General features: G+C 44.5%; 1 protein-coding gene across 2 annotated transcripts in view; it reads right to left on the bottom strand.

Moving 5' to 3' along the window:
* The window catches only part of RIOK1 (RIO kinase 1), a 219907-nt gene that overhangs the window by 121626 nt on the left and 75871 nt on the right, over positions 1-22410 (bottom strand). For both annotated transcript variants that reach the window (XM_085607225.1, XM_085607226.1), the window contains exons 5-6: positions 21643-21685; positions 20176-20268 (exon numbers count right to left, since the gene is read on the bottom strand). In XM_085607225.1, coding sequence (XP_085463351.1) covers positions 20176-20268; positions 21643-21685 — 136 coding nt within the window. The remainder of the gene's footprint in view (positions 1-20175; positions 20269-21642; positions 21686-22410) is intronic.

The following is a 22410-nucleotide window of genomic DNA, read 5'->3' as shown; positions in this document are numbered from 1 at the left end:
AAATATGCATCTTTGAGATCTAGTGTCGCGAGAAAGTCTCCCTGTTTGAGCAACGGCAGCACCTGTTGCAAGGTGAGCATGTGAAAATGCTCTGACAGAATGTAACGGTTTAGAGGTCTTAAATCCAGTATGGGTCTGAGAGACCCGTCCTTTTTGGGGATCAGAAAATACAGTGAGTACACTCCTGATCCCTGTTCTTCTGCTGGCACGAGTTCTATGGCTCCTTTCTGGAGCATACTGAGAACTTCCTGGTGGAATAAGTGCAAGTGCTCTGCGGACATAGGACGGTGTCTTGGTGGTATGTTTGGTGGAGTGGATGTGAGTTCCAGACAATAACCGTACTGGACAATGTCTCTCACCCACCTGTCTGTAGTGATGGACTTCCAGACCGGCAGGAACTCCTGGAGTCTCCCCCCCGACAGGTGTTACGTGGTCGGGGGGCAGTGACAAGGCGTCACTGTTTGTTGGTGGCGGAGGACCTGGAGCTGTTGTTTCCTCGGCCTCTGCCCTTGACGTTGTTTCCACGGTATCCACCTCTGTTATTCTTTTTATAGGTGGTCTGTGTACCTTGTTTAGTGTAATGCGACTGTTGGGAGTTCTGGCCTCTAGATGGTCCTCTGTTAGTAGAGCGACGAAAGGACCCACTCCTAAACTGCTGTGATTGCAGAGCCCCCATAGACTTTGCAGTCTCTGTATCTTTTTTGATCTTTTCTAGGGTGGTGTCAACTTCGGGGCCAAAAAGGGAGTCAGGGTTGACAGGTTGATTGAGTATCGTTGTCTGTATCTCTGGTTTGAATCCTGAGATTCTCAACCAAGCATGCCTTCTTAACATGACGCTGGTGTTAATAGCCCTAGCTGCAGTGTCCGCTACGTCAAGAGCGCACTTAATGGAAGTGTTGCTTATGAGCTTCCCTTCTGTAATAAGCGACTCTGCTCCTTCTTTAAACTGATCTGGGAGGTGCTGTAGCAGTGTCTCTAGGGTATCATAATGCGCCCTGTCGTATCGAGCCAGAAGTGCCTGAGTGTTGGCAATTCTCCAGATGTTAGCTGCCTGTGCAGCAACTCTTTTTCCTGAAGTTTCCAAGACCTTAGACTCCTTGTCAGGGGGAGGAGCATCACCCTTTTGTCTGTGAATTGGCCCTCTTCCGAGCATTGGACACCACCAACGAGTCCAAAGGCAACTGGCCTCTTATGTAGGAGGGTCCAAAGGAGCTGGCCTATATTTTTTGTCAATCCTAGGGTTTAGCAATATCGCGCTTGTGGTCTCCTTAAAAATGTCTTTAGCCGGTTTTAGGACCCCCTTCAGCATGGGCAGAGTCTTAACAGATCTTTCTGAGGTAGAGAAGGTATTTACAGAAAATCATCCTCAATAGGATCAGTGTGGAGCTGTACATCATGATTTTTAGCTGCTCTCTCAATCAAGGCATTGAAAGCAGCAGTATCCTCAGTAGGAGATGATTTTACCACATATGCCTGTGTGTCTGGAGCAGTATGTGGGTCCCCTGTACCAATATCGTCCACCCAAGGCTGGTTTTGATCTTCAGGGTCAGTGTCCATAGGATAAGTGTTCTCAACATCACCAGCATCCCCTGCATCCACATCAAATTGTGTGGGTGAGAATGACTGAGGCTCCTGGTCATAATATTGAACATGTTCTACTAGAACTGGTGACGTGGTCCTCTTCTTCTTCAATGGAATTTTGTATGGCTCCATTGATTTCTCTGGCAGTATCTTTCTTTTATAGATTGACAGTCTACCAGTCTCCGCAACGATAAACTGCCTTGGCTCCTCATCTTCCTGAGGTACTTCGACAGCTCTCTGTCCCATTGGCATTCCTGGTGGTGCTTCGACAGGTTTCTTCGGGTCGACCCCATTTTGCGGCTCGAGACCCTTCTTTGCGTCGAACATCTTCAGTCGTACCGCCGGTGGTAGTCCGAATTTTATGTGCGTCGACACGATGTGAACTGTGCTGACCGTCTTCAGCTGCGGGGGTGCTTTTGCGCCGAGCATGGAAGCTGTGTCGTGGATGCGGAGTAACGACTCCGACACCTTCTTCTTTAGGAAGGGAGACGGTGTTGTTGAGTCGACACGTTCCGTCGATACCCTTTTGGACGTGGCATCTAACCCCAAACCAGACGCCGTGTTCTCGACACGAGGACCGGGATGGGTCGGCCGTCGCGAGGCGCTCTGTATTTTTGTGTCGACGATCCTCGGCGCCGATTTTTTCGGGTCGGCAACCTTGACCTTGGTTGTTGGCGCCGCCTTCGGCTCTACGTCCCCATGAAGTCTCTGTGCGTCGACGGCCTTCTTTTGTTTGTTCGGCTCCGAGGGCTTCGAGGCCTTGTTGCCGATGAGAGACTCTTTCACTTTCGGTTTCGAGGTAGGTGCCTGTGCCTTCAGTTTCGATTTCGTTTGATCGAATGATGGCGCTTTCGATACCGATGGCTCTTTAGGGTAGTTCGTAGCCGGGCCTTTATGCGGGGCTGTAGAACGAGAGGAATGATCTTGGGTAAGGCCTTGTGGCGATCCCTCGACCTGAGCCTTATCGAGTGCCTCTCTGGGCCCTGTACCGACATGTGGGCCTAGCTCATCTTCTGAGCCATCCTCCTCGGCCCCAAGGGCCTCCTTGTCGTCTCCTACCTCTTCGACGACACCATCTTCCTGTTCGTCTACTATACGCTCGTCTTCGGCATCATAGTCGGATTCTCGCTCCGATGCCGGATCCGAGAGCTCCCCCCAAACTTCAAGGTCCACGACCTCCTCATCTTCTGTCCCGAAGATGTTGTCCGGGTTCGGCGTCGCTTTCTGCGCCTCGAGCCGAGCTGCACGACGAATGCTAAGGGTCTTCTTCGATCGAAACCTGGAACACGCCATACAGGTGGCTTCGTCGTGGTTTGGAGAGAGGCACTTGTTGCACACCGGGTGCACGTCGAAGCGAGCATACTTAGCGTTGCAAAGAGGGCAACGCTTAAAGGGGCTATGCGATGTCTTTGGTTCCATCATTGATGATCTACTCGAGAACGCCCTCGACAAATATACTTGGCGCCGAACGCAAACAATACCGACGAATGTAAAGGCCTAAATACTCAAAGAGCTAAGATTAGGACATCCGAACCCAATGGCGGAAAAAAACAATCTAAGGATGGAGGGGATGCCCATGCGCACTGTAGTCCAGGGGAGGAGCCACCTATCTCGTGATACTTCGAAGACTCTTCCAGGACAACAATGTGCAATCATTCGGACCCAACACTAGGCGGCGATCTATGCACAGATATGAATTCAGCAGCCCACATGCCTCGAACAATATGATACAAGCAGCCCTCCGGCCACACCCACCCTCACACAACGCCGCATTACTGCCACTAACCTGTTCAATGGTGCTGGGTGGGACGAGACCGGCGCACATCCCCGGCTACAAACACCCGACCCAGCTACAAACAGAAAACCCCTCGCCACCCTAGTGCACGTCACATGGAGCTCTGGTTTGACCTCACGTTGGGCTATAAGACTAGCTGCCGGGACAGAGTGTGAGCAGTTTACAGACATAGTCAGCGTGAGGGGAGGAGAGAAATGCCCCTGAGCCGGCCAGTGTCTGCCGGCAAAGCTGCCCGCCCCCCCACAGGCCTCCAATGCCTCCTGTGAACGGTGTGCTTTGAGTGAGGCCAGCGCCACGCTGTATCTACCAAATAAATCGTCGACATTTCGCGAGACCAATGTGAGCCTAGACCAAGCAGTTCCACTTTGGAGCCTTAAAACAACAAAGCTTGCAAGGTACACTTTATCAATCAAGGTCTCACAGCTGCTTAGGCCAAGAAGCCAGAGTAAGGAGGAGCGTTAACAACTGCAGAGGAAGAGGCTGAAGATGGGAGGGTGGGGGAGACACTGAAAGGGTGAGACAAGAGGCAGAATGCAGCGTGAAGGCAGCGTGATCAGAAATACATGGCCAATGAGAGAGCCGGACTGGCTCGTGACGGCCTGGAAAGCAGATGCCGTGCTAAACTCTCCCTGAACCTTCCCTTGACACGCCCCATCAGATAAGATAAAAGCCATAAAACTGAAGGAAGCCGTAGACCAAGGGCGTTTACAAACCATTAAATGTGCTGCTCACATGTCTATCATGTTTTAATTGTACATATGTAAAAATATTGCTTTTCACTTTATTTACAAAAATGATGTTGTATCAGGTTTCATATTTAAAAAAAAGTGGACTATAAAGCAAAAATATCAATGTGACTAAAAAAGAAATACATGTTTTGAACAAAATATTTAAATGGAAAAAAATATGTTTTGAATAAAATAATTAACATGAAATTATGTAGTAGGTTTTGATTTGCATAATATAGGAAGCCCACTAGAGCTTGTGATAGCCATAATGAAATCACTATAGGTCGTGTGGGAGTTTTTTGCTTTACTTTTGTTGGTTTTCCCCTTCTCCCAGACCTAGAAGTACGTACAGGGGGTACCTTCTCATAGATAAAGGTAACGAAAACCCCTGCACAGCAATAAGAAGCCAGGGTTCAACATAAATATTGACGTTGCCCAATAGAAAGCATGGGCGGGAGCAAAAGTCCTTCTACTAAAATCCCTCTACCCCAATAAATGTCTCGCTGCGCGAGCACTGCTAAGCACTGCAATGCTAGGCGCGAGACCTAAAATGCATACACACGTTTTCAAAGTTTAGCAATATGTGGCTATGTATAATGCTCTCTGATTTGATGCAAATATGTGAAGAAGCTTGAAAGCTAAATTGAGGATTCTTTGTTTTCAAAATAAAATATTCATAAAAAAATGAAAGCAGGAAAAAAAACATTTAGCTAAACTACTGTAAAATTTCAGGTACCATTTCTTTGCAGCATCATTTTGTAACGTGTGTTGATGCATGCTAGTATTTCCCAAAAATATTCATAATGGAAAATCAGTGTAGCCAGTTTCAATAAGATTATGGGAAACAAAAATAAACAAGCATTGGCAAAGCCAGTAGGACTGAAATCGGTGGCCAGCTTTTTAGTTTTGTCAATGTGTGACTTGTTTTGGCATGGTTTTTGTTAAACCTTATTGGCGTGGGAGCTACCGGGCCCTCATCATTATAACAAACATTGGCAAAAGGAAAAAAAAATTGGTCTTAAAAAGCCCACACGGCCTCAGTAGATAATGGTACTGAACAAAACTACTTTGTGTGCCGATCTGCTCCTTGTGAAAGAGACGAATGCTGTCACTCACAGTGAAGCCGGTCGATACAGAGAGAGAGTGACAGAATTTTATTAAACGTCCATGGTCAATGCCAGACTAAATTAGAGGCCCGATTATTAAAGAAAGTCTCAAAAGTGCACCCATGGTATATGTCCTAGCATTAAGTGCAGCTATACAGCTTTCGTGAATCCCCAAGAATTTACAGAAATAGGACAAGAAATAGTACTCCTAGAAAATATTTGTGAACTGCATTTTAGCATAAGCAAACATGCCTCTGTATATTTGCTCATGTGAAAATCTGAGTGTTTGCAAGTTCACTTTCCCTCCAACCACTTTTTTCCCAACTCTGGAAGAAGGTTTAAGACTGCCATTGTCAGGAGTAAATTTCCAACGTTTCTCAGTATGGGAAAAGATTAAAGAAGAGTTGTGGAAACCACTTAAAACATGCAAGTTAGTAGGTTTGCACAGACTCAAAAGGGCATTTTAACCCTGGAACTATTGCTTACCACTACCTTCAGCCCCAGTATGCAGATCTGCGGAAACATGGCAACATAAGGGGATTGCAAGTATTCAAACACTACTATGGTATGAGCCGTGGCATAATCAGGGAGGCTATATTAGGCTATATTAGAGCTCTTATATAATGAGATTCCTGCTATATTTTGTCGCCACACGGCATGGCACCAAATGGACAAGTGGATTTTGTTAAAGGACAAGTATATTTATGAAGCAACCTGCCCCATGGACAAGTAGATATTTTGTTAAATTACACACCCCTGCATAGAAAAAAGGGCGTAAAATGTTGTACAGTATAGGGGCGTAGAGTGCAGTGGTGTAGAGTAGACTGGTGTAAAGAACAGTGGCTTAGAGTGCACTGGTTTTGAGTGAAGTGGCGTAGAGAACAGTGGTGCAGTGTAGATTGCAGTGGTGCAGAGTGGAGTAGAGTGCAGTGACAGTAGATTATTTCAGAGTAGATTGTAGTGGCATACAGCGGAGTGGTGCAGGGTGGAGTGGAGTAGAGTGCAGTGGTGCAGTATAGAGAGGTATAGTGTGGAGTGATGCAGAGTAGAGTGCAGTGGCGTGGAGTGATGTAAAGTGGAGAATGCATAGTGTGGTATTGCACTGCCATTACAGACAACACATTTTCAATTTAAATGCCCAATACAATTGCACAGACACTTTTTTTTACTGATAAAAGTATACAGCGTGCAAACGATAATGTGTGGCAATGTTACCAACTAGTGTATGGATTTGTTTTGACCATATTACAATATGTTTCCACCACACTACAGAATTGCCTGAAAATGTGCTTCATTTGTGCTTTTATAATTCTGATATATTCTGAAATATCTGCACAGTTCATTTACAGGCATTTAAATTTAGTTTTGTCCAAGAAAAAAATAACACTGTGCAGCTTTCCTCCAGCACAGCCCCAATAGCCATAATGACTGTCACATACACCCTCTCATTTTAAAGTACAAAAAGTAAACACCAAGTCCTCTTTAAGACCGATCCTGACATTTGAACTCTTTGAATTCTCAGCAAATGTGACAAGATAAGAAAAAGATTTAAAGGTGTGTTTAAAGAAACGAGCACTGGTGGAAGAATAAATAAATAGACGATGCTCCACAGGATGGACAAACTCAAGCTGGACAGCCTAAAATAAATAAAGCCAGCAAATAGAAAGCAAGTAAGTGTGAGTTTCAAACCACAAAGCCAATGATAAGCATTGGGTGGAATGCATCGCTAGGGGAGCTTTCCCAATGTTGTCAAGATGTTTTTTTGCAAATCGTAGGCTTCAACCTCAAAAACAATCACTCTGATCCCACTGCATCTTTAAACTATGGCAACTTCTTTAAATCTCCAAGTGAGAATATACGCGAAGGCTCATTCAGATCGACAGAAGAGTTAAAGAAGAATTTAACACTGTGTGGATATGCTGGGAGAAGGGGTGAAACTTCAAAGGGTGAATGTTGGTCTTTCTCCGACGGTAAAAGATGGTTATGTGAGAAAACAAACACTCACAAATTTGAAAGAAAAACAAAACACTGGCAAAACGATTTGAAATGTAAAGGAAGGTTTTGGGAAAGGTCATAACTGTTACTGAGATGTACCTCAGGCTGCATAGAAAAGGCGTGTTCTAAGACTCACAAAACATTTAAAGCTTGTTTTCCAAACAGGTTTTAAATGAAATTAATTTCTAGTTTTCCACTGAGGGCTTCATTATGAGTTGGATGCAAAATGGCTTGATATTTGCGCCTTAACAAATGTTACTGATACATGTAACTATTCTGGAGTGGACGTAAAATGCAGGAATTAGTGTTTCTGCACTGATTCTAGAATGGATTTTCACCTAGATTCAGCAGATGTAGTCTCCAGGTGATATACTACTGATCTGCAAAGTTGGAATCCCGAGTTAGTCGATAATTCCTGTGACCAGACTAATTAGAATTACAAGAGAACTCATATCCAGGCTCTAATGATATAACATAGAAGACTAGGCAAGATCCTTGATCCAATAATAATGGATTGGATTCCTCTTTATTTCTTTAAGGAGGTAATGCATCTTTGTAATCTATATCTAGATCCAGCCGCATCTACATTAGAGAGGTTTGTGGGCCTAAAAAATAATGATGTAGACCTTGAGAATATTGTTCATCATCTAATACATTTGAAGATAATAAGGAGTATACTCAAGCAAAGGAAAATGTAATCAAACCTTTCAAATTGCTGTTAAGAATTACGCTATGGTGGTTAACCGGATAACAGCAATTAAATGGAACAGTGGTAGCCCAAATACCACCTGGAACCACAAACAAAGGTTTAATGTGGAACAATTACAGTTAGAAAAATCACAAAATTAATTTCAATCGAGAGCAGGTATAAGTCAATGTATATTCAATGATACTAACAGAGAAACTGGCCCCACTCATAAGTCTCTTTAAGTTATTATATCTGCAACATAAAGAAATGTGCTCAGTGGTCAGGTGATTACTCAGTGACTGAAAAACAACCAGTGTAATAGCCTGAATAAAAGAACACAAGACAATGTAACATTCAACTAATTTCAGCAGTAGGTACAATTGCTTCAGCCTTAGTGATTCAGTAACCTAAACAACGTTATAACTATTTAGTTCCAATTTACAGAATCATTGACTGCGTTACGACCCATAGCATTATAAAGGTCTTCATCAGGACATAAATAATTCAATGGAGCAAGAGCAGAGAAATGAGCTTGAAGATGTTTGTGGAGTCTGAAGAATAGGAGTACCTGGCCTTTTTTTTAAAAAAAAAGCTGTAACTCATCAAAAGCAGGTATTTGGACTAAGTGGTGGAACAGGTTAGGTAGTTTGGGGAGCCAAAAACAAGCATGGTGAAAATAAACACTAACGTTTGAGCTCGGGAACGTAATTTGACTCGAGACTAACATTTGCTGTGAATGCTGCCTCAGTGGTATGGTGAATGGTCACACAAAACGAAGGCAAGGGCTACAGGCAAGTGGTGAGTGTTGAACAGAAGTTATGGTAAGAATGCGATATTGCAAATTAAATTCTGTGGAACAGCAAGGTGGGCATGTGTATTGAAAATGTGCTTATCTACAGGAATATGCATATTTGTTGGCTCTTTCACCTGAGGATTAAGTAGTACAATTGCTAATGTAGATTCCAGGGGACTAGTTTGAAGTTCACTCGAAGCTAGGTATTTGTTGTATGGTAGCAATAAAACAATTCCAATGACGGAGAGGCATGTTAGGCATACCTGCAAGTTATGACACACAGCCACCTGAAACGTCATCTTCTGCTACTCAGCAATTTTTTTTTTTACATTTTTCTTATTTATTTATCTAACAAACGACTTATCAAAAAATGATAGCCTGGAGAACAAACAACTGATCAGATGGTACACAGGTAATGACTTTTTAACATAAGTCTGTATTGTTTTAAGACATGTGTCAACGTTGAATGGTGCATGCTTGAGTACAGAATGGAGGCAGCAGAATCTTTGCTTTGAATATATTCCAAGATATAACAGAAGATGTGCAAAGAAGGATTGCATTGTGGCAGCAGGTCACTAAAAAGCTTCTCAATGGCAAGATGAAGGGTCTGGAAAAGACCAGTCTGTCTACCCAGAATGCATTACAATGTTGAACCTCTGAATGCACAGAGAAAAAAAACATTGATTAACTAGAATACCTTTGTGGAGGTACTGTATGGTATAGTAGGAGTTTAACTGAATGTAATGCATTCTCTACACTTAGGGAACGTCCCTATGGGTGCAGCTGTGAAAGAATCGCATAGGCAATATTCAAAATCTGATTCCAATGTAAACCAACAAATTCAATGTGATAATTTCAGTTGTATTGAATATTTATTCTTTCCATTAAGATGTATGGGCTTCTTTTAGCTTAGAAGAGCCATCCATTGCAATTTGCCAACAAAGTTAAAGAATGATCCCAATGCATTTAGGGCTTGACATGCATTGGGATCATTCTTTAACTTTGTTGGAAAATTGCAAAGGATGGCTCTTCTAAGCTAAAAGAAGCCCAGACATCTTTATGGAAACAATAAAGATTCGATACAACTGAAATTATTACATTGAATTTGTTGGTTTACATTGGAATCAGATTTTGAATATCGCCTATGCGATTCTTTCACAGCTGCGCCCAGAGGGACGTTCCCTAAGTGTAGTGAACGCATTGCATTTAGTTATTTCCAACACTCCCAAGATCAGAGCGTGATACCTCCGTGGCACGCTACAACCTGTTATACCTCACAAACTGCTTGTGCGCGTTTAACCCCTTTGTTTCATAGTAGGAGTTTAACCTGGAACAGTTGTACCGGCGATACTAAGTGGGTAAGGGGATTTTGCCAAACATGAAGAATTGTAATGTTGCATCTATCTGGGGATTGGAATTGCTGCCGCTCTACAAAACTTTACCTCTAAGGGGGTGGGTTCAGGGTGGCTGGTGTCGGGGGAGTGCCGAGTATGGGGGAAAGGAAATATCTTTAAAAGTGCTGTAGAAACTGTTTAGAAGCTAGGTTGCCGTCGTATTGCTCGCGAAGCGAGACTTTCCCATGCAGGTTTAAATCCTGTAAGCATGGGACTCTTACTGGGTACTCACTTGAGAAACTACATTGTGGGGCTCCTCTAAGTGTACTCAAGGAGCATCTCTTACTTCGTTGTTAGTGGCATCGTCCTGGAGATCTGACTACAATTATACTGTTAAATCAATGCTTAGGTTATTGTCCATGATAATTGACTCATTTTATGAGCTTGCCTTCTAAACACAGTACGGTTTTGTGGCATGTGTATTGCCTATTCTTTTTTATGACAGTGCAGAAAATATTGTGTCCTCCCTTTCTAGTAATGGAGTGAGATTATCCTACAGATTTCAGACTTGGGACTTTGCTCTTCAAAGAATCTGGTTTAATGGCTCAGTCTTTGATAAATGGGATGACATACACAAGTCTCTGCTCTCGCAGCTAAAGGATAAATCACTTGATTTTCTGAACGTTGATGTATTGTTTTTGTTTTTTGTGCTGTGTGTGCAATAATCAGCCTGCATTCAGGAGTACAGAGGAGATTATTGTACGATGTTGAGGGCTAAGGTTGGCTGTAGCTTACTTTGCTTGCAGGGCAGGGAAAATGGGAACTTTTGATGTTGAATGTTCCTGCCTCTCGCCAACTTGTTAATAAAGTATGCTATTCGTGCACATTCTAAAATGTCATTTCAAATGTGCCCTGACTCTCACATAGGTTCAGTGTTAGTAACGCCACGTGGTGCTCCAAATGATAGCAATAGATTTCTGGAGCAGAATCCAAGAACTAGTTAATGTTGTTTTCCCTTCACCCTACTTTCATCTTGCTTCAGACAGTTTTTCCCCCTCTGCAGATTTGACTGTGATATGGAAATGAAGAGGCCTCGGTTATATGTGCTTCTCAGTAACTATTATGTAGATGCACAGCTTAACAAAACATGGTGTGTCTAGACTCATAATTGTGTGTTTCGCAAGCTGGGATTAAATGAAGTGTTTTTGAAAGACAACAAGATGGTCAGGGGCTCGTCAAAAAGTCACTCCTGTGTTGCTGCTGTGTCTCACAATTCTACTTTTTGTGGGTTCGTAGGCCGAGTAAAAGTTAAATGGGACACTGATGCAAATACCGGCTTAGGCACACCCAGGCTTATAACTGTGGAGTGTATGTGTTCTGTCATTCATTTTTGTCCGCAGCTTTTTTTTCCAGTTGATTTGTGTGTGCAGATGCCTGTACTCCATTAGCGGGGTGCAGGTGCATGACTTTATGTTGTTGCCTTTTTCTCCTCTAGCATCATGGTCCTTCTTTTAGCGGTTTGTTGTGATAATCTCTGCACAGATTTAGGTGAGCTTTGGTTCCAGATTTCTTCCGGTTAGTGTCAGAGGAGCTCGCCATTCGCAAGTACTTAGATGGTAGTATGCTCCTGATCAGAGTTCAACAGGCACCGACGTTAGGAGTTCGAAATCCAGGTACTGTCATTTCCCTGCAGATTATTTTTTAATTTGTGTAGACATTTTCAGGTCTTCATGTATTGTATAGCTTTATTTTTTCATTATGTGTTGGTTTCAGGACCTGCTATGTAATCGGGTGCACCCTGAATATCGACAAAAGAATATCAATGGCACACAATATCAGGGCAAAATATAACAATTTAATAATGACAGGCAGGTAAATCTAGATTTTCTATACCCAACGTCACATATATGTACCTTGGATATAATTATATCTTATATCTATGTAAATGTGGAGTTAGGAATAGTAAATCTATACCTTCTATATGAACTTACCTTTCGATATTTTGTCCCTCGGGAGCCTGTCCTTGATATTCTTGTAGTATAATATTCTTGAGGTCAATATTCAGTAGTACAATCCTGTATAATATAGCCTTGGTGTATTTCCAATGTTCATGTGGTTCATGGTTCACTGAGCATCAGTGACTGCTGATCGATACCTAGACGCTGTTCCTTGTGTATGTTACAGGGTTCCTGCCCAGATTGCCTGTTCCTTGTGGCATATGAAGATTTTAGTGGTCTACCTGGTGCTATGGGTGGTTTCATGTTGAAGACAATATTTTCTTTTCGTGTTCCTGCCAAGCCACTAAAGGGAGGATGGATGTGCACATGACAACTGGTTGTGTTGACGAGTTGCTCTTCAGGATGGGTGCACTGCAATGGTATACTGTCAGTTTCTGTGCTTTAAAAATATTCTGAAACGTTTTTAGGAATGTTTCAGGTGTCTTTCAATGTCTAAATGTGTGCATTCTTCTGTTGGAGGGAGTTCTTTGCTGAGAATTATTTCCAGTCTGTATGGTGTACGTCAGTGGATGGCTCCATGGCTCCTGCAAGGTCTGATAAACTGTGCCACCAATTGGCTTGTCTCTTCTGATCACTTTAGAAACAGTTCCAGACACTGACCGTCGTAAAGTTTGGAGGATTTTCTGTTTTTATTTGTGTATTTTGTCTTTTGAAGGCAGTTCGTACTCTCATGTGAGCTCAAGGTAGTACTGCAGAGTTACAGTGATAGTTCTAATAACAAATATTTACCTTCCCATGTAGTGTGCTGGAACTGGTGCTCGCACAAGGGACTTTGTTGGTGCATGACTCATGGTCAACTGCCGAGGGAGTTGGATGAAGGAGTGACACTAACATATGCTCATAATGTTAGAAATGACAAGAAAGATAAATCAAGTAGTTACAAAGACTATCTATCTACTCTTTTCTGTCATAGTCCTCCATTTCCTCCTACCCTTCTGTATTTTCACTATAGTTTTGTTGAGTTTGAACATTCCTCGCTCCAGAAGAGAACTAGCTATGTACTGTGCCTATTTTTTAACCCCTGTACCTTTTAATTAGGAAACTGCTACAACGCAGTGATGTACATCATCTTAATTTGGGTTTGTTGCTATTGCATGTGATTAACCAGCACATGTGTAAAAACTTGATCCACCTCAACTTCAAGAGTACGATTTCTTGTGCCATAAACTTATATCGGAATAAACTTTTTTTTAAAAACATTTTATTGAAGATAGGATACACATCAAGCAGAGCCAATCATAGTTATTGATCGTTACAGTCATTAGTTGGCATAATATAACAAATGATATCACTGTACAAAGTAAGTGTGAATATAAAGACCGTTGCATCCATCTATCCCATCACCGTATGCTCTTGAAATCTCGCACCTCCCTTAGGGGGTTACCCTTGGTGAGTCTGCCTTCAATGTGTCAGTCACTCAGGTCCGGATCTGAATCTTTGGGTGGAGGGGCACATATGTTATCCCGAAAAGTGTTCCACCTCCCCCATTCACGTGTCCATTTTCCGGGTCACCTTCTATTAATAAAGACTGCCTTTTCCGCAACCATGGCGCTATCAAGGTCACGACACCACTGCTGGTGTGAGGGGATCGTTGAGGCTCCCCAGTGCTGTGCGAAATTCCTTTTGGCTAGTGTAATACTAATGGTTGCCCAGGCCTGTGCTGCGTGGTTTAGATCTGTGGGCTCCCAACACACTAAGCAGTCATCTCCGAGGTTCTGGGGGGACCTCGCACCCACTCTCCTGAGTGATGGTATCCATAACCGCCCTCCAGTATCGTGTGATGTGAGGACAGTCTCATATCGTGTGGTAGAAATTACCCGTGAGCCCACAACCCCTCAGGCAAAGTGGCGTGTCGGCCCTTCCTATTCTGTGCATCGTCGTTCTAGTGAAGTACGTTCTGTGCAGTATTTTAAGTTGTACGAGTTTTAATCTGGAAGGGGTCGCCACCTCTCTCGGGGACGCCAGCGCCTCCTGCCACTCCTGTTCGTCCATCTCCTCCACCTCCGTCTGCCGTCTTTCCTTTAGGGTTTGTGTGGGATCTTTTTGATTGTTAATCAATTTACGATATGTTAATGAGATTGCCTTTTTGGAAAGTGAGTCTGGTAACAAACGATCCTCGAGTGGAGAGGACTCGGGCAGGTCAGCTCCCGGAGGTATGGCCTTCATAAGGGTGTGCTTAATTTGGGTGTATCAGTATTGTTCCCTCCCTACCAATTCATACGTTGCGTGTAGCTGTGTGAAGGGGACCAACCCACCCTTTTTCCACAGGTCGCCAACCGTAGACATGCCTATATGGTCCCATCTTGTAAAGCCCTTGCTCTTACGGAGCCTGCCAAGCCTGGGGGAGTCCCACAGTGGCGTATGTTGGGTGATCACCCCATCTCATCCCAGCGCACGCTGCGCTGTGAACCATACCTGCACAGTGTGGGCCGTGTGCGCTATTAGTGCGTTTTTCTTTGGTTTATCATATAGGGCACCTATCGGTCCGCTCGTGCCAAGAATGTGCCTGTCCATGCGCAGAGCTGGGTCGTCTTGTGGGGCGTGTAGCCATTGAATAATCACTATGAGCTGAGATGCCCAATAGTACAACCCAACATTAGGTAGGGCAATGCCGCCATCGTACCAGCTCCGAGTTAATTTACACATAGCTATTCGGTGAGGTTTTCCTTCCCATAGGAGGAAGCCCACCTCCGCATCAATGTCTTTAAAGTATGAGTGGGGAACTGGCATGGGTGTATTTTGTAGTGCATAAAGGAAACTAGGGAGAGCCATCATTTTGAACAACGCAGCCCTCCCTAGCAGTGTCAGTGGGAGGGAGTGCCGACTTTTAACGTCACTCTTCAGCCTCCTCAGAGATTGAAGTAGATTCTGTTCGATGTATTGCGCATGATGGGGCGTGATGTTTATACCGAGATACTTAAAACAGTCTTGTGCAATCTGTATCGTCGCTCCCCGGGGCAAGCGTGGGGGAGGGCCTTTAAGTACATAAAGCACCGACTTGGCCCAGTTGATTGAGTATCCTGAGACCCTCCCATAAGACGCACAAATGTCGAGTAAGCAATTAATGGACCGTCTCTGGTGCGTCAGATATAGTAAAATGTCGTCCGCGTACAAGGAGATACGGTCCTCCCAGCCCTCCGTCCATTTCATGCCTTGAATCACCGGGTCCCTCCGGATCCATGCCGCTAGCGGTTCCAACACTAGGGCGAACAGCAGTGGGGAGAGGGGGCATCCCTGCCTGGTTCCCCGACCCAACGGAAAGTCCTCTGACAATCGCCCATTTACCACTACCTGTGCCAGTGGCTGCTCGTAGAGTAGTCGTATCCAGGCACAGAATTTTGGTCCAAAACCAAAATGTCTCAGCACCGCAAAAAGGAAGGGCCACTCCACCCGCTCAAAGGCCATACTGGCATCGAGCGAGAGAATAACCGCCTCCTCTTGGATATAGGGCCCTCGAGCCAATGAACCATGCAGCCGTCGCAGGTTAATTGCCGTATTTCAGCCCGGTATGAAGCCGGACTGGTCTGGATGTATAAGTGCGGCGAGATGGGGCTGTAGCCTAGCCACTAGCGCCTTTGCTAGTATTTTCGCATCCGCGTTGAGGAGCGAGATCGGTCGATAGGAGTTGCACTCCTGCGGGGGCTTGCCGGGTTTAAGTATTGCTATAAGTGTCGCCACCCTCGGATCTCGAGGAAGTCGTCCTGACTCCAAGCTAGCTTGGTACATTCTTAGCAGGTGCAGCACAAGCGTGTCTGCCTCCCTTTTGAACAATTCCACTGGGACACCGTTGGGCCCCAGTGCCTTCCCTGTCTGGAGCCCCTTAATAGCTGCCGCGATTTCCTCACTCGTGAGGTCCGCTTCGAGTAATTGCGCGTCTTGCGATGTCAGTTTTGGGAGATGTATATCACGTAGGAATTCTGAATTTCCCTCAACTGTAGTCGTGGCAACAGGAGTATAAAATGTTTCATAATGGCGTGCAAAAGCCTTTACAATGTCATCAGGATCCGTAATTGTCTCTCCGTTAGTCATTCTGAGTTGTGCTACCCACCGGGTGGCCCTTTCCTTTTTGTCCAACCACGCCAATAGATTGCCAGCCTTGTCCCCCACATCGTATATCTTGTGCTGTGTTTTCGTGATGCGTGCCCTGGCCGCTTCCCATGCATGGTCCCTGTAGGCTTGTTGAGCGAGGTTAAGAGCATGTGTATTAGCATCGCTGGGGTCTGTAGCGTGTGTGCCCTCCGCCTGACCAACCGCTCGTTCCAGCTCCCCTACCGGTTGCATCATATCGCGTTTGTGGGCCGAGATCACGGAGATGGCTTGTCCACGCAGAACCGTCTTATAGGCCTTTGGGACCTTATAAGTGTTTAGTTATCCAGCACAATATCCTTGGTGCAACAACATCAACTGTTGCATGGCTAAACACTTATAAGGTCCGAAAGGCGAGACCTATTTGCTATGCCAATGCTTGTTTCTGACACAAGGTTGGTGGTTTCAGGACTCTGGGCACTTTAGCGCCGGTTAGGAGTGCAAAGTGCGTGTGCTTACTTCCTTCCATAGGCTTACATTAGGAACCCTTTCTCCCCTAAGGGATATCTCCCCCATGGTAGAAAATATGTATGCCATGTTTGGTATGTGTGAGATGGAAATATTAAATGCTGTGCAATGGTGTGCGCGGATTTATTTTCACTATTGTGGAAATGCCACTTTTAAACCTTGGCATTTCGGTGTGCTGTGTGCCTGCCTGGTGGAAGGCTGGCTCTGCACCCTGGGGTGAGGTGTATATATATATATAGAGGGGCTGAGACTCCATGTGGGTGTGCTTGCTTGGACACTGATTTGGAGGGGACACTCTGCCAGGAGGTACCACAGCAAGGGCCTACGTGTTGGCCCCTGAGTCCATCTGTACCCCTCTGCTGTCCAAAGGGCCAGGGAGAGACCTCTGCTGGAGTGAAGACTGCTGTGCCAGGAGGAGTGCCACATTATGGGGGTTGACTGTTCCAAGGAACTGCTGTCCTGATGAGCTGCCCACTGCCTGCTGATCCTGCCCAGCATTGACTGTGCTCTTCTGCTTTCCTGGACCTTAGCGCCTCGTGAGCACTACAACTTTATTCTAGCCTGTGCCTGCTTGTCAGCACCCTGTGGGCGCCATGCTTTAATCCCCCCAGGAAGAAAGGAGCTAGTGTCTGCAATGCCAGCGTGCTACGAGGGAATCTCGGCATGTGGGATTCCCCGTCCCTCCCCCCCCCCGAGCTGCCTGGAGAACAGCAGGTGACCACCCCGCGTTTTTTGCACCTTTTTCATGGGTGCCCACCCCGCATTCTCGCTTTATTAATTAGCGGAAGCCCACCCCACATGTGACACCTTTTCAAACTCGAGCGGGTGCCCACCCCGCGTTTTCAGCGTATTTCGCCTCCGGGAGCCTACCCCGCGTTGTGTGCATTCATGCGGGTGCCCACCCCGCATTAGTTCTCATTTGAAAGCGGGAGCCCACCTTGCGAATCACCGCCGCAGCCCGAGCTGCCCAAGAGTACCGGGAACAGAAGCCGGTGCCCGCGCCTGGTTGTGGGCGGGGCCGGAAGGAGCATCACAGGAAGCCAGGCGGATCAGGGGAAGGAAGGCGGGGCCCCCGTGTGCAGGTGGGAGCCCCGCGTGTCGCCGCCAAGAGAGCCCGGGCGAAAGGAGGAGAAGACTACCGGGAAGCCAGGAGGAGTGCTGCGAGGAAGGCGGAGCCCCCATGTGTCGATGGGAGCCCCGCACGCCTGCCTGAGTGTCAAGAGAAGCCCCCGGGAGCGGGTCAGATCGAGGCACATTATCGGTGCCTGAGGACCCGCAGGAGGAGACCAGAGGAGGCGGAAGACACCCGAGAGAGCCTTGGTGAGTGGGGGCTGCATTGTAGGCATCGGGAGTGCACCAGAAGATCCTCGCTTTGGGCACGGGTGGTGCCAGGGTTTGCTGAACTTCACAGCGGCGCCACAGTTGTGGGCCGCTGCAACGTTGTGGGTAATTTCTGTGATTGCAGCGTCCCAGTAGAGGGACTCCATCTTTACCAGTATTTGCCTTGGTCACAGATGCACCACAGAAGCGGGCAGCTGCAACGTTGGGCAAACTTTTCTTATGAGCTCCAGAGTTGGGCTCCCCCCGGCGCAGTGGCGCCGAAGGCGAATCTGCACCACATGGGCATTTTTACTTTTAGAGTCCCAGAGGGGGCTCCAACGGACCAGTGCTGACTTGATCTTATGCAACTGCCCCGCCGGACAGTGGGCAGTTGCAACGTTGGGCATCTGCATCGAGGGGCATGTTCGTTTTGCATAACAAGGTGGGCCCTATAATGGAAGGGTAGTCATCTGTGGGCTCTACTGATTATGTTTTATGCCCCATGCTCATGGTTTATGCCTAATGAGATGATTATGATTTATGCCTATTGGGATGATGCATTTACACTGATGATTTTGTGCAGGATAGGCCTCTCCCAGTAATGCCATGACTAATGCTTCTCCCTTAATGCTTACATTGCTGGTTTTATGCATAATGTGCTTCTACCTGATCTAAGGTGGTCTATGCCTAATCTAATGTGGTTTACGCCTAAGGAGACGCATCATGTCTTTAGGCCTAATGTTATGCATGATGTGATTTATGCTCAGGAGGATGCTTAATGCATGTGATTTTGCCCAATGTCATGCAAAGATGTTTTCATTCTATGTCCACTGCAAACGTGATTTATGCTAATGAGGTATGCTCAATGTGTTGCTTATGCTTTTAGGCTAATGAAGATGCCCTATGTTCACAGGGTTATGCTAATGCTAATATGATTAGGCCTAAGGTTATGCAGAATATGTTTTATACTTTATGCCTACGGGTTCTATGCCTAAAGCATTTATGCCAATTAGGTTTTTATGCCTAATGTTATGCATAAGGTGTTGTTTAGGCCCATAAGATGCTTATATGGTTATGCATAATGCATTTATATGCCTGACCTAATGTTTTCCCATGATGTTCCAGGTTCATGCCTGATTACGTTTTTATGACTTATGACTAATGTGATGATGTCCGATGTTTATGCCTAATGCTTATTGCAATGTTGCTAAGCGCATTGGTCTGGCCAGTAGGTACTAGCTGTTACACATTTATTGCTGATGGTCTTACATTTATCCCTTGTGCCTCGTGATGGTTCTGGCAGCGGCCCGATTGGCCCTGCCTTGTACATAATCCCCTGTAAATTGCTACCTGGTGCCGGTTGGCACAATGAATACGTACCTGTGATGGTTCTACAATGTGTTTTACCTAATACACAAGTTATTTTTACACAACCTGGTGTGGAGTCTCTTCTGTAGTGTGCCTAGTGTGTCGCCTTTGAGTGGGTCATGCGCAGATGCTTTACACATTGCTCCTGAGTTTAGCCTACCCGTTCCACGCCAAGCTACCCCGTTTCTAACAAGATGCATAACAGTTGATGCACCACACTTACTGTATAGTAGAAGCCCAACACCTCGCAAGTGTTCCTAAGGGGGAGGGGGGGCACTAAAGTACCTTCACACACCCCACAAATTTGTCATGGACCCAATTTGCATTTTTCGAGCCGCTTATAGTGTGATACTTTGGAATGTAGCGAACTGCTACTGTGCATATATTCTGTAAGTCATGGTTCAAAGCTGTGATAATATCACAGTGAGATGGTGTATTGTTGATTTTTGCATTGCGATAAATAAAGGATTAAAAACCATACCATTTTACAAAGGAATTAAAATGTTGAAATAATTATCCTTATAGTTTGGAAAAATCAAAAGTGTATTTCTTCCATTCTGTTTCCTTTTCAGGGAAGATACAAATCAATTGAGCTATCCAAGTGGAAACAATGCATAACAAGCAAATTAACACCAAGTGCTCTCACAACACCTGTGGATGGGTAAAACCCTAATGTGTGGTATACAAGTGTGTACACTCGCTCAATGCTTCATTCCTACAAACCTAAAAACCTATGAATGTTAACACCAATCTTCCATAAGGACTTCCTAGCCCAATAAAATATTCATGGAAAACACTTGGTTACATGCAAAACCATACTTTCTATGGCTCTTTAAAAGAAGTTGAATTGAGCAGGAGCAGATATGCAACCAGTCAAGAAATTTAAAAAACTCACCTCCTTTCCTGTACTGATGCAGCCATTTATCTCCGATATTACACCTCTCGTTAGCATCTTGAATAAGATCATTCGAGTTCTTGGGTCCAATACCTTGATAAAAGGGAAGAAAGAAATAATGCAGTTTCAGAGGGTCAAATCTGCCATCAGACTTGAGATCAAGAATTACGACTATAAGAGAAATTAAATTACTATATGTCAAACCATAACAGAGCTGTAAAAATGTATCTCTACGAATAAATAATGTGTCAATAAAACAGAACATACATAATTAGGTTTCAGTTATTTTAGGGATGAAACCTCTTGGTTTTTAAAATTGAGCCAACAAGCTGGGAGCCAACCGAATGGGGTCAACAACGGTTTTACTTGTTAGGGGTTCTAGACCTATTTAAATGTGGCTGCTGACTCCTCTTACAATGCTACGGAAACACAAAGTCTGGGGCTGATGATTTTATTGCCCAAGCCCAGGGATTATTACATGAAGCCCAGAAAGGGAAAAGGTCCATCACCTGCAAAATCCTTCAAGTCTACCAGTAACAGAGAACTTTGCTCCACCTCACTCCACGGTGCGCAGTATAATATGTATTGTATGTTACCAACTGAGGACACAGTGAGGGCCAGCACAAAGTATAGATATCTCTTCGGGTTTTCTTCGTCCACACTAAGGAAATTACAAGTTTTATTGAACTGTTCCTGATGCTTCCTCGCGATACACCATAGTTGTCTGTTGTGCTGTAGGACTGTACAGGCAGTCCCTGCCCAGAGGACCAACAAATCAATACAGGGTATAATCCCGTCTCCTAATCACCAGCAAAAGTTGATGGTGATTCTGCAAATAAATGTGCAAAAGCATGTGATAATCCTGCTACACGGCACTATTCCTAGTTTATTTCTCCTTCTCTCAAAAGCAAAATCAGGAGTCAGTACAGAGCAGTAATATTATTTCTGCTATTTACCTACATGATTCGACGTAGGATTATATAGGGGAGCTGAAGGAATTTGATAATCTGAAGATGTACCTGTGACTGCAGCAGGACTAATTGTGATTTTGTAAGTCTATAAATAAAGTTTTTCTATCAAACCTTTGGCCTTTATGAAACTACAACGTGAATATGTCTTTTTGTCAATTCTATGAAACTCTCTGTGAGAAATATTATTTGCCAATTTGCCTCCTTAAGCCCTTCTTCAACCATTATCTGTGGCACTAAGACGTAGCCTCCAAGTAGAATATAGCACCAATGAAATCATGTATAAATAGAGGTAACAAATACAACCTTGAGACCAGAAATTAAGGATCTGGCTGACTAAAGTTTGAGGTAAATGCTAACCCATAAACGTTTTAGAGCCAAAGAAGACAAGAGCACTTAAGGCACAGAATAAACAAATATTACTAGTTTTGGAATATTGCTATATTATGATGGAAGGAACACAAGGAAGAATAATCTGCCAGACCAAATGAAAACCTACCTGCTCCACAGTTGCACGGTCTGACTTATCCTTAACACGGTACCTGTGGATAAAAAAGAAAGTGTTTAATTCAAAAGGCTATCTGAATAAGGACTGGTGTATTAGATTTTAACTCATTATTATGAAGCCCTAAAATAGAGAGCACCAGCCTGACAAACGCAAGCTGACAAAACTCCATATTTGGATATTGACACATACCTTTTCAACAAAAATCCAGTGATTTTTGCAACATAAATATATTCAACCTACATTGGAATTCTAGGTTCAGCACATATGAATATGAAGAAAGACTTTTTACAATAACTAAAACATAAGGAATTGTACAAATACATTTTTTTTTAAAAAAAAGGAAATGGAGGCCGTAGTAGTCTTTCCTCTATTTCTACCACAACCTGGAAGGAATATACAAGATATTTTCCCCACAAGACATTACAACCGCATCTCCAATTTACTTGCTTCCTAACCTACATCAGTGTGTTTTCTCTCCTTCCAACGTCAATTAACAGAGAACAGTTGGCAGGGTGATCACGTTGAGCAGGGAGATATGTAAATGGAATATGGCACTGAAAAGCCACATACATTTCTCTGGCCCTTATTTCTGAATTACATCTTGAGGAGGTAGTCTAGAACTTTACAGCTCACTAAAAATGCACAAAATAATCAAGAAGTGTTTGTGACTGGAAATAGCCTAGCAGAAATGTGAAGAGCCTGTCTGAAATCATCTTTTGTGAAGTTGAAATATAAGACCACAGTTCTCCTTATATCCAA

Source organism: Triturus cristatus, chromosome 5_2 (assembly GCF_964204655.1).
Source record: "Triturus cristatus chromosome 5_2, aTriCri1.1, whole genome shotgun sequence".
Lineage (NCBI taxonomy): Eukaryota > Metazoa > Chordata > Amphibia > Caudata > Salamandridae > Triturus > Triturus cristatus.
Note: the sequence above shows the minus strand (reverse complement) of the source record. Positions and strands in the feature narration are given on the sequence as shown.